The sequence below is a fragment of the Bactrocera oleae genome, chromosome 2 (assembly GCF_042242935.1).
Source record: "Bactrocera oleae isolate idBacOlea1 chromosome 2, idBacOlea1, whole genome shotgun sequence".
Classification (NCBI taxonomy): Eukaryota; Metazoa; Arthropoda; class Insecta; order Diptera; family Tephritidae; genus Bactrocera; species Bactrocera oleae.
Genome location: NC_091536.1, coordinates 39,064,112 through 39,077,372, shown reverse-complemented (window position 1 = coordinate 39,077,372; position 13,261 = coordinate 39,064,112). Strand labels below are relative to the sequence as shown.

General features: G+C 45.7%; 1 protein-coding gene across 1 annotated transcript in view; it reads left to right on the top strand.

Annotated features, from left to right (window-relative positions):
• LOC138855723 (uncharacterized) overlaps window positions 1-7,291 on the top strand; it is a 46,915-nt gene extending 39,624 nt beyond the window's left edge. The window contains exon 3 of the mRNA XM_070105477.1: window positions 6,772-7,291. Coding sequence (XP_069961578.1) covers window positions 6,772-7,291 — 520 coding nt within the window. The remainder of the gene's footprint in view (window positions 1-6,771) is intronic.
• The last annotated feature ends 5,970 nt before the right edge of the window (window positions 7,292-13,261 follow it).

Here is a 13,261-nt window from a genome sequence, read left to right as displayed (position 1 = left end):
CGTACTGCTCTTCTCACTTTGGGGACACCTGTGCTGATATACGCACGTCCAGCTCTTTCAAACATAAGGACCCTTGTACTGGTATACAAGCTTCCTACTCTTCTGACTGTGAGGACCCTTTTAATGGTACACTAACTTCGTGCTCTTCTCAATGTGAGAACCCTTTTAACGGTTCACACGGTTACTGATCTTCCCACTGTGAGGATGCTTGTGCTGATATACAAGCTTCTTGCCCTTTTGACTGTGAGGACCCATTTAATGGTACACAAACTTCGTGCTCTTCAGACTGTGAGAACGGTTTTAATGGTTCACACGCGTACTGCTCTTCTCACTGTGGGGAGACCTGTGCTGATGAACGTACGTCCAGCTCTTTCGACTGTGGGGACCCTTGTACTGGTATAAACGCTTCTTGTTCTTCCCACTGTTATGACGCTTTTGCTGGTATACAAGGTTCTAGCTCTTCTGAATGTGTGAACCCTTTTAATGGTATACAAGCTTCCTGCTCTTCTGACTGTGAAGACTCTTTTAATGGTACGCACTATTTGTGCTCTTCTGACTGTGAGAACCCATTTAATGGTTCACACGCTTACTGATATACCAACTGTAAAGATGCTTGCACTGATATACGCACATCCTGCTCTTTCGAGTATGAGGACGCTTGTGCTGGGATACAATATTCCTGCTCCTCTGACTGTGAGGAGTCTTTTAATGGTACACTAACTTCGTGCTCTTCTGACTGTGAGAACCCTTTTAACGATTCACACGGGTACTGTTCTTCCCACTGTGAGGACCCTTGTGCTGATATACAAGCTTCTTTGTCTTTTGACTGTGAGGACGCTTTTAATGGTACACAAACTTCGTGCTCTTCTGACTGTGAGAACCCTTTTAATGGTTCACTAGCTTACTGCTCTTCCCACTGTGAGGATGATTGTGCTGTTAAACGCACGTCCAGCTCGTTCGACTATGAGGACGCATGGTTAACATGCTTACTGCTCTTCTCACTGTGAGCACACCTGTGCTGATATACACACGTCCAGCTCTTTCGACTGTGGGGACCGTTGTAGTGGTATATACGCTTCCTGCTTTTCCTACTGTTATGACGCTTGCGCTGGTATATACGGTTCTTGCTCTTCTGACTGTGAGGACCCTTTTAATGATACACATATTTCGTGCTCTTCTGACTGTGAGAACCCTTTTAACGGTTCATACGGTTACTGTTCTTCCCACTGTGAGGATGCTTGTGCTGATATACAAGCTTCTTTGTCTTTTGACTGTGAGGACCCTTTTAATGGTACACAAACTTCGTGCTCTTCTGACTGTGAGAACCCTTTTAATGGTTCACACGCTTACTGATCTTCCCACTATAAGGATGCTTGTGCAGAGTTACTCACGTCCAGATCTTTCGACTATGAGGACGCTTGTGCTGGTATACAAGTTTCCTGCTCTTCTGACTGTGAGGACTCTTTTAATGGTACACCAGCTTCGTGCTCTTCTCACCGTGAGAACCCTTTTAACGGTACACACGGTTACTATTCTTCCCACTGTGAGGATGCTTGTGGTGATATACAAGCTTCTTGCCCTTTTGACTGTATGGACCCTTTTAATGGTACACAAACTTCGTGCTCTTCTGACTGTGAGAACGGTTTTAGTGGTTCACACGCATAATGCTCTTCTCACTTTGGGGACACCTGTGCTGATATACGCACGTCCAGCTCTTTTAACCGTGAGGACCTTTGTACTGGTATACAAGCTTCCTCCTCTTCTGACTGTGAGGACTCTTTTAATGGTACACCAGCTTCGTGCTCTTCTCACTGTGAGAACCCTTTTAATGGTTCACTAGCTTACTGCTCTTCCCACTGTGAGGATGATTGTGCTGTTAAACGCACGTCCAGCTCGTTCGACTATGAGGACGCATGGTTAACATGCTTACTGCTCTTCTCACTGTGAGCACACCTGTGCTGATATACACACGTCCAGCTCTTTCGACTGTGGGGACCGTTGTAGTGAAATATACGTTTCCTGCTTTTCCCACTGTTAGGACGCTTGCGCTGCTATATAAGGTTCTTGCTCTTCTGACTGTGAGGATTCTTTTAATGGTACACAAGCGTCGTGCTCTTCTGACTGTGAGAACCCGTTTAACGGTTCACATGGTTACGGTTCTTCCCACTGTGAGGATGCTTGTGCTGATATACAAGCTTCTTGCCCTTGTGACTGTAAGGACCCTTTTAATGGTACACAAACTTCGTGCTTTTCTGACTGTGAGAACTGTTTTAATGGTTCACACGCGTACTGCTCTTCTCACTTTGGGGACACCTGTGCTGATATACGCACGCCCAGCTCTTTCAAACATAAGGACCCTTGTACTGGTATACAAGCTTCCTACTCTTCTGACTGTGAGGACCCTTTTAATGGTACACTAACTTCGTGCTCTTCTCAATGTGACAACCCTTTTAACGGTTCACACGGTTACTGATCTTCCCACTGTGAGGATGCTTGTGCTGATATACAAGCTTCTTGCCCTTTTGACTGTGAGGACCCATTTAATGGTACACAAACTTCGTGCTCTTCAGACTGTGAGAACGGTTTTAATGGTTCACACGCGTACTGCTCTTCTCACTGTGGGGAGACCTGTGCTGATATACGCACGTCCAGCTCATTCAAACGTGAGGACCCTTGTACTGGTATACAAGCTTCCTGCTCTTCTGACTGTGAGGACTCTTTTAATGGTACACTAACTTCGTGCTCTTCTCAATGTGAGAACCCTTTTAACGGTTCACACGGTTACTGTTCTTCCCACTGTGAGGATGCTTGTGCTGGTACACAAACTTCGTGTTCTTCTGACTGTGAGAACGGTTTTAATGGTTCACACGCGTACTGCTCTTCTCACTGTGGGGAGACCTGTGCTGATGAACGTACGTCCAGCTCTTTCGACTGTGGGGACCTTTGTACTGGTATAAACGCTTCTTGTTCTTCCCACTGTTATGACGCTTTTGCTGGTATACAAGGTTCTAGCTCTTCTGAATGTGTGAACCCTTTTAATGGTATACAAGCTTCCTGCTCTTCTGACTGTGAGGACTCTTTTAATGGTACGCACTATTTGTGCTCTTCTGACTGTGAGAACCCATTTAATGGTTCACACGCTTACTGATATACCAACTGTAAAGATGCTTGCGCTGATATACGCACATCCAGCTCTTTCGACTATGAGGACGCTTGTGCTGGTATACAAGATTCCTGCTCCTTTGACTGTGAGGACTCTTTTAATGGTACACTAACTTCGTGCTCTTCTGACTGTGAGAACCCTTTTAACGGTTAACACGGTTACTGTTCTTCCCACTGTGAGGATGCTTGTGCTGATATACAAGCTTCTTGCCCTTTTGACTGTAAGGACCCTTTTAATGGTACACAAACTTCGTGCTCTTCTGACTGTGAGAACTGTTTTAATGGTTCACACGCGTACTGCTCTTCTCACTTTGGGGACACCTTGTACTGGTATACAAGCTTCCTACTCTTCTGACTGTGAGGTCCCTTTTAATGGTATACCAGCTTCGTGCTCTTCTCACTGTGAGAACCCTTTTAACGGTTCACTAGCTTACTGCTCTTCCCACTGTGAGGATGATTGTGCTGTTAAACGCACGTCCAGCTCGTTCGACTATGAGGACGCATGGTTAACATGCTTACTGCTCTTCTCACTGTGAGCACACCTGTGCTGATATACACACGTCCAGCTCTTTCGACTGTGGGGACCGTTGTAGTGAAATATACGCTTCCTGCTTTTCCCACTGTTAGGACGCTTGCGCTGCTATATAAGGTTCTTGCTCTTCTGACTGTGAGGATTCTTTTAATGGTACACAAGCGTCGTGCTCTTCTGACTGTGAGAACCCGTTTAACGGTACACACGGTTACTATTCTTCCCACTGTGAGGATGCTTGTGGTGATATACAAGCTTCTTGCCCTTTTGACTGTATGGACCCTTTTAATGGTACACAAACTTCGTGCTCTTCTGACTGTGAGAACGGTTTTAGTGGTTCACACGCATAATGCTCTTCTCACTTTGGGGACACCTGTGCTGATATACGCACGTCCAGCTCTTTTAACCGTGAGGACCTTTGTACTGGTATACAAGCTTCCTCCTCTTCTGACTGTGAGGACTCTTTTAATGGTACACCAGCTTCGTGCTCTTCTCACTGTGAGAACCCTTTTAACGGTTCACTAGCTTACTGCTCTTCCCACTGTGAGGATGATTGTGCTGTTAAACGCACGTCCAGCTCGTTCGACTATGAGGACGCATGGTTAACATGCTTACTGCTCTTCTCACTGTGAGCACACCTGTGCTGATATACACACGTCCAGCTCTTTCGACTGTGGGGACCGTTGTAGTGAAATATACGCTTTCTGCTTTTCCCACTGTTAGGACGCTTGCGCTGCTATATAAGGTTCTTGCTCTTCTGACTGTGAGGATTCTTTTAATGGTACACAAGCGTCGTGCTCTTTTGACTATGAGAACCCGTTTAACGGTTCACATGGTTACTGTTCTTCCCACTGTGAGGATGCTTGTGCTGATATACAAGCTTCTTGCCCTTGCCACTGTAAGGACCCTTTTAATGGTACACAAACTTCGTGCTTTTCTGACTGTGAGAACTGTTTTAATGGTTCACACGCGTACTGCTCTTCTCATGATGCTGATATACGCACGCCCAGCTCTTTCAAACATAAGGACCCTTGTACTGGTATACAAGCTTCCTACTCTTCTGACTGTGAGGACCCTTTTAATGGTACACTAACTTCGTGCTCTTCTCAATGTGACAACCCTTTTAACGGTTCACACGGTTACTGATCTTCCCACTGTGAGGATGCTTGTGCTGATATACAAGCTTCTTGCCCTTTTGACTGTGAGGACCCATTTAATGGTACACAAACTTCGTGCTCTTCAGACTGTGAGAACGGTTTTAATGGTTCACACGCGTACTGCTCTTCTCACTGTGGGGAGACCTGTGCTGATATACGCACGTCCAGCTCATTCAAACGTGAGGACCCTTGTACTGGTATACAAGCTTCCTGCTCTTCTGACTGTGAGGACTCTTTTAATGGTACACTAACTTCGTGCTCTTCTCAATGTGAGAACCCTTTTAACGGTTCACACGGTTACTGTTCTTCCCACTGTGAGGATGCTTGTGCTGGTACACAAACTTCGTGTTCTTCTGACTGTGAGAACGGTTTTAATGGTTCACACGCGTACTGCTCTTCTCACTGTGGGGAGACCTGTGCTGATGAACGTACGTCCAGCTCTTTCGACTGTGGGGACCTTTGTACTGGTATAAACGCTTCTTGTTCTTCCCACTGTTATGACGCTTTTGCTGGTATACAAGGTTCTAGCTCTTCTGAATGTGTGAACCCTTTTAATGGTATACAAGCTTCCTGCTCTTCTGACTGTGAGGACTCTTTTAATGGTACGCACTATTTGTGCTCTTCTGACTGTGAGAACCCATTTAATGGTTCACACGCTTACTGATATACCAACTGTAAAGATGCTTGCGCTGATATACGCACATCCAGCTCTTTCGACTATGAGGACGCTTGTGCTGGTATACAAGATTCCTGCTCCTTTGACTGTGAGGACTCTTTTAATGGTACACTAACTTCGTGCTCTTCTGACTGTGAGAACCCTTTTAACGGTTAACACGGTTACTGTTCTTCCCACTGTGAGGATGCTTGTGCTGATATACAAGCTTCTTGCCCTTTTGACTGTAAGGACCCTTTTAATGGTACACAAACTTCGTGCTCTTCTGACTGTGAGAACTGTTTTAATGGTTCACACGCGTACTGCTCTTCTCACTTTGGGGACACCTGTGCTGATATACGCACGTCCAGCTCTTTCAAACATAAGGACGCCTGTACTGGTATACAAGCTTCCTACTCTTCTGACTGTGAGGACCCTTTTAATGGTACACTAACTTCGTGCTCTTCTCAATGTGACAACCCTTTTAACGGTTCACACGGTTACTGATCTTCCCACTGTGAGGATGCTTGTGCTGATATACAAGCTTCTTGCCCTTTTGACTGTGAGGACCCATTTAATGGTACACAAACTTCGTGCTCTTCAGACTGTGAGAACGGTTTTAATGGTTCACACGCGTACTGCTCTTCTCACTGTGGGGAGACCTGTGCTGATGAACGTACGTCCAGCTCTTTCGACTGTGGGGACCCTTGTATTGGTATAAACGCTTCTTGTTCTTCCCACTGTTATGACGCTTTTGCTGGTATACAAGGTTCTAGCTCTTCTGAATGTGTGAACCCTTTTAATGGTATACAAGCTTCCTGCTCTTCTGACTGTGAGGACTCTTCTAATGGTACGCACTATTTGTGCTCTTCTGACTGTGAGAACCCATTTAATGGTTCACACGCTTACTGATATACCACCTCTAAAGATGCTTGCACTGATATACGCACATCCTGCTCTTTCGAGTATGAGGACGCTTGTGCTGGGATACAATATTCCTGCTCCTCTGACTGTGAGGAGTCTTTTAATGGTACACTAACTTCGTGCCCTTCTGACTGTGAGAACCCTTTTAACGGTTCACACGGGTACTGTTCTTCCCACTGTGAGGACCCTTGTGCTGATATACAAGCTTCTTTGTCTTTTGACTGTGAGGACCCTTTTAATGGTACACAAACTTCGTGCTCTTCTGACTGCGAGAACCCTTTTAATGGTTCACACGCTTACTGATCTTCCCACTATAAGGATGCTTGTGCAGAGTTACTCACGTCCAGATCTTTCGACTATGAGGACGCTTGTGCTGGTATACAAGTTTCCTGCTCTTCTGACTGTGAGGACTCTTTTAATGGTACACCAGCTTCGTGCTCTTCTCACCGTGAGAACCCTTTTAACGGTACACACGGTTACTATTCCTCCCACTGTGAGGATGCTTGTTGTGATATACAAGCTTCTTGCCCTTTTGACTGTAAGGACCCTTTTAATGGTACACAAACTTCGTGCTCTTCTGACTGTGAGAACGGTTTAAGTGGTTCACACGCGTACTGCTCTTCTCACTTTGCGGACACCTGTGCTGATATACGCACGTCCAGCTCTTTCAACCGTGAGGACCTTTGTACTGGTATACAAGCTTCCTCCTCTTCTGACTGTGAGGACTCTTTTAATGGTACACCAGCTTCGTGCTCTTCTCACTGTGAGAACCCTTTTAACGGTTCACTAGCTTACTGCTCTTCCCACTGTGAGGATGATTGTGCTGTTAAACGCACGTCCAGCTCGTTCGACTATGAGGACGCATAATTAACATGCTTACTGCTCTTCTCACTGTGAGCACACCTGTGCTGATATACACACGTCCAGCTCTTCCGACTGTGGGGACCGTTGTAGTGGAATATACGCTTCCTGCTTTTCCCACTGTTAGGACGCTTGCGCTGCTATATAAGGTTCTTGCTCTTCTGACTGTGAGGATTATTTTAATGGTACACAAGCGTCGTGCTCTTCTGACTGTGAGAACCCTTTTAACGGTTCACACGGTTACTGTTCTTCCCACTGTGAGGATGCTTGTGCTGATATACAAACTTCTTGCCCTTGTGACTTTAAGGACCCTTTTAATGGTACACAAACTTCGTGCTCTTCAGACTGTGAGAACGGTTTTAATGGTTCACACGCGTACTGCTCTTCTCACTGTGGGGAGACCTGTGCTGATGAACGTACGTCCAGCTCTTTCGACTGTGGGGAGCCTTGTACTGGTATAAACGCTTCTTATTCTTCGCACTGTTATGACGCTTTTGCTGGTATACAAGGTTCTAGCTCTTCTGAATGTGTGAACCCTTTTAATGGTATACAAGCTTCCTGCTCTTCTGACTGTGAGGACTCTTTTAATGGTACGCACTATTTGTGCTCTTCTGACTGTGAGAACCCATTTAATGGTTCACACGCTTACTGATATACCAACTGTAAAGATGCTTGCGCTGATATACGCACATCCAGCTCTTTCGAGTATGAGGACGCTTGTGCTGGGATACAATATTCCTGCTCCTCTGACTGTGAGGAGTCTTTTAATGGTACACTAACTTCGTGCTCTTCTGACTGTGAGAACCCTTTTAACGGTTCACACGGTTACTGTTCTTCCCACTGTAAGGACCCTTGTGCTGATATACAAGCGTCTTTGTCTTTTGACTGTGAGGACCCTTTTAATGGTACACAAACTTCGTGCTCTTCTGACAGTGAGAACCCTTTTAATGGTTCACACGCTTAATGATCTTCCCACTATAAGGATGCTTGTGCAGAGTTACTCACGTCCAGATCTTTCGACTATGAGGACGCTTGTGCTGGTATACAAGTTTCCTGCTCTTCTGACTGTGAGGACTCTTTTAATGGTACACCAACTTCGTGCTCTTCTCACTGTGAGAACCCTTTTAACGGTTCACACGCTAACTGCTCTTCCCACTGTAAGGATAATTGTGCTGTTATACGCACGTCCAGCTCGTTCGATTATGAGGACGCTTGGTTCACCTGCTTACTGCTCTTCTCACTGTGAGCACACCTGTGCTGATATACACACGTCCAGCTCTTTCGACTGTGGGGACCCTTGTAGTGGTATATACGCTTCCTGCTTTTCCAACTTCTAGGATGCTTGCGCTGGTATAAAAGGTTCTTGCGCTTCTGACTGTGAGGACTCTTTTAATGGTACACAAGCGTGGTGCTCTTTTGACTGTGACAACCCTTTTAACGGTTCATACGGTTACTGTTCTTCCCACTGTGAGGATGCTTGTGCTGATATACAAGCTTTTTGCCCTTTTGACTGTAAGGGCCCTTTTAATGGTACATAAACTTCGTACTCTTCTGACTGTGAGAACGGTTTTAATGGTTCACACGCGTACTGATCTTCTCACTTTGGGGACACCTGTGCTGATATACGCACGTCCAGCTCTTTCAAACGTGAGGACCTTTGTACTGGTATACAAGCTTCCTCCTCTTCTGACTGTGAGGACTCTTTTAATGGTACACCAGCTTCGTGCTCTTCTCACTGTGAGAACCCTTTTAACGGTTCACTAGCTTACTGCTCTTCCCACTGTGAGGATGATTGTGCTGTTAAACGCACGTCCAGCTCGTTCGACTATGAGGACGCATGGTTAACATGCTTCGTGCTCTTCTCACTGTGAGAACCCTTTTAACGGTTCACTAGCTTACTGCTCTTCCCACTGTGAGGATGATTGTGCTGTTATACGGTTAACATGCTTACTGCTCTTCTCACTGTGAGCACACCTGTGCTGATATACACACGTCCAGCTCTTTCGACTGTGGGGACCGTTGTAGTGGAATATACGCTTCCTGCTTTTTCCACTGTTAGGACGCTTGCGCTGCTATATAATGTTCTTGCTCTTCTGACTGTGAGGATTCTTTTAATGGTACACAAGCGTCGTGCTCTTCTGACTGTGAGAACCCTTTTAACGGTTCACACGGTTAGTCTTCTTCCCACTGTGAGGATGCTTGTGCTGATATACAAGCTTCTTGCCCTTTTGACTGTGAGGACCCTTTTAATGGTACACAAACTTCGTGCTCTTCTGACTGTGAGAACCCTTTTAATGGTTCACACGCTAACTGATCTTCCCACTATAAATATGCTTGTGCTGATATACGCACGTCCAGATCTTTCGACTATGAGGACACTTGTGCTGGTATACAAGCTTCCTGCTCTTCTGACTGTGAGGACTCTTTTAATGGTACACCAACTTCGTGCTCTTCTCACTGTGAGAACCCTTTTAACGGTTCACACGCTAACTGCTCTTCCCACTGTAAGGATAATTGTGCTGTTATACGCACGTCCAGCTCGTTCGATTATGAGGACGCTTGGTTCACCTGCTTACTGCTCTTCTCACTGTGAGCACACCTGTGCTGATATACACACGTCCAGCTCTTTCGACTGTGGGGACCCTTATAGTGGTATATACGCTTCCTGCTTTTCCAACTTCTAGGATGCTTGCGCTGGTATAAAAGGTTCTTGCGCTTCTGACTGTGAGGACTCTTTTAATGGTACACAAGCGTGGTGCTCTTTTGACTGTGACAACCCTTTTAACGGTTCATACGGTTACTGTTCTTCCCACTGTGAGGATGCTTGTGCTGATATACAAGCTTTTTGCCCTTTTGACTGTAAGGGCCCTTTTAATGGTACATAAACTTCGTACTCTTCTGACTGTGAGAACGGTTTTAATGGTTCACACGCGTACTGCTCTTCTCACTTTGGGGACACCTGTGCTGATATACGCACGTCCAGCTCTTTCAAACGTGAGGACCTTTGTACTGGTATACAAGCTTCCTCCTCTTCTGACTGTGAGGACTCTTTTAATGGTACACCAGCTTCGTGCTCTTCTCACTATGAGAACCCTTTTAACGGTTCACACGGTAAGTGTTCTTCCCACTGTGCGGAGCTTGTGCTGATATACAAGCTTCTTGCTCTTTTGACTGTGAGGACCCTTTTAATGGTACACAAACTTCGTGCTCTTCTGACTGTGAGAACCCTTTTAATGGTTCACACGCTAACTGATCTTCCCAGTATAAGGATGCTTGTGCTGATATACGCACGTCCAGATCTTTCGACTATGAGGATGCTTGTGCTGGTATACAAGCTTCCTGCTCTTCTGACTGTGAGGACTCTTTTAATAGTACACCAGCTTCGTGCTCTTCTCACCGTGAGAACCCTTTTAACGGTTCACATGGTTAGTGTTCTTCCCACTGTGAGGATGCTTGTGCTGATATACAAGCTTCTTGCCCTTTTGACTGTGAGGACCCTTTTAATGGTACACAAACTTCGTGCTCTTCTGACTGTGAGAACCCTTTTAATGGTTCACACGCTAACTGATCTTCCCACTATAAGGATGCTTGTGCTGATATACGCACGTGCAGATCTTTCGACTACGAGGACGCTTGTGCTGAAATACAAGCTTCCTGCTCTTCTGACTGTGAGGACTCTTTTAATGGTACACCAGCTTCGTGCTCTTCTCACTGTGGGAACCCTTTTAATGATACACAAGGGTCGTGCTCTTCTGACTGTGAGAACCCTTTTGACGGTTCACACGGTTACTGTTCTTCCCACTGTGAGGATGCTTGTGCTGATATACAAGCTTCTTGCCCTTTTGACTGTAAGGACCCTTTTAATGGTACACAAACTACGTACTCTTCTGACTGTGAGAACGGTTTTAATGGTTCACACGCGTACTGCTCTTCTCACTTTGGGGACACCTATGCTGATATACGCACGTCCAGCTCTTTCAAACGTGATGACGTTTGTACTGGTAAACAAGCTTCCTCCTCTTCTGACTGTGAGGACCCTTTTAATGATACACAAGCGTCGTGCCCTTCTGACTGTGAGAACCATTTTAACGGTTAGCAGTCGTACTGCTCTTCCCTCTGTGAGGATGCTTGTGCTGATATACAAGCTTCTTGCCCTTTTGACTGTGAGGAGCCATTAGATGGTACAAAAATTTCGTGCCCTTTTGACTGTGAGAACCCTTTTAATGGTTCACACGCATACTGCACTTCTCACTGTGAGGACACCTGTGCTGATGTACGTACGTCCAGCTCTTTCGACTGCGGCGACCCTTGTACTGGTATATACGCTTCCAGCTCTTCCCACTAAAAGTACCATTGTCCTGGTATTTACGCTTCCAGATCTTCCTACTGTGAGGATGCTTGTTCTGGTATAGGTACGTCCAGCTCTTTTGACTATGAGGACCCTTGTACTGGTATATACGCTTCCTGCTCTTCTGACTGTGAGGACTCTTTTAATGGTACGCACTTTTGTGCTCTTCTGACTGTGAGAACCCATTTAATGGTTCATACACTAACTGATATTCCAACTGTAAAGATGGTTGCGCTGATGTACGCACGTCCAGCTCTTCCGACTGTGAGGACGCTTGTTCTGGTATACAAGCTTCTTGCTCTTCTGACTGTGAGGACCATTTTACTGGTACAGAATCATCGTGGTCTTCTGCCAATGAGAACCTTTATAACGGTTCACACGGTTACTGTTCTTCCCACTGTGAGGATGCTTGTGCTGATATACAAGCTTCTTGCCCTTTTGACTGTGAGGACCCTTTTAATGGTACACAAACTTCGTGCTCTTCTGACTGTGAGAACGGTTTTAATGGTTCACACGCGTACTGCTATTCTCACTTTGGGGACACCTGTGCTGATATACGCACGTCCAGCTCTTTCAAACGTGAGGACCCTTGTACTGGTATACAAGCTTCCTGCTCTTTTGACTGTGAGGACTCTTTTAATGGTACACTAACTTCGTGCTCTTCTCAATGTGAGAACCCTTTTAACGGTTCACACGGTTACTGATCTTCCCACTGTGAGGATGCTTGTGCTGATATACAAGCTTCTTGCCCTTTTGACTGTGAGGACCCTTTTAATGGTACACAAACTTCGTGCTCTTCTGACTGTGAGAACGGTTTTAATGGTTCACACGCTTACTGCTCTTCTCACTGTGGGGAGACCTGTGCTGATATACACACGTCCAGCTCTTTCGACTGTGGGGACCGTTGTAGTGGAATATACGCTTCCTGCTTTTCCCACTGTTAGGACGCTTGCGCTGCTATATAAGGTTCTTGCTCTTCTGACTGTGAGGATTCTTTTAATGGTACACAAGCGTCGTGCTCTTCTGACTGTGAGAACCCTTATAACAGTTCACACGGTTAGTCTTCTTCCCACTGTGAGGATGCTTGTGCTGATATACAAGCTTCTTGCCCTTTTGACTGTGAGGACCCTTTTAATGGTACACAAACTTCGTGCTCTTCTGACTGTGAGAACCCTTTTAATGGTTCACACGCTAACTGATCTTCCCACTATAAATATGCTTGTGCTGATATACGCACGTCCAGATCTTTCGACTGTGGGGACCCTTGTACTGGTCTAAATGCTTCTTGTTCTTCCCACTGTTATGACGCTTTTGCTGGTATACAAGGTTCTAGCTCTTCTTAATGTGTGAACCCTTTTAATGGTATACAAGCTTCCTGCTCTTCTGACTGTGAGGACTCTTTTAATGGTACGCACTATTTGTGCTCTTCTGACTGCGAGAACCCATTTAATGGTTCACACGCTTACTGATATACCAACTGTAAAGATGCTTGCGCTGATATACGCACATCCAGCTCTTTCGAGTATGAGGACGCTTGTGCTGGGATACAATATTCCTGCTCCTCTGACTGTGAGGAGTCTTTTAATGGTACACTAACTTCGTGCTCTTCTGACTGTGAGAACCCTTTT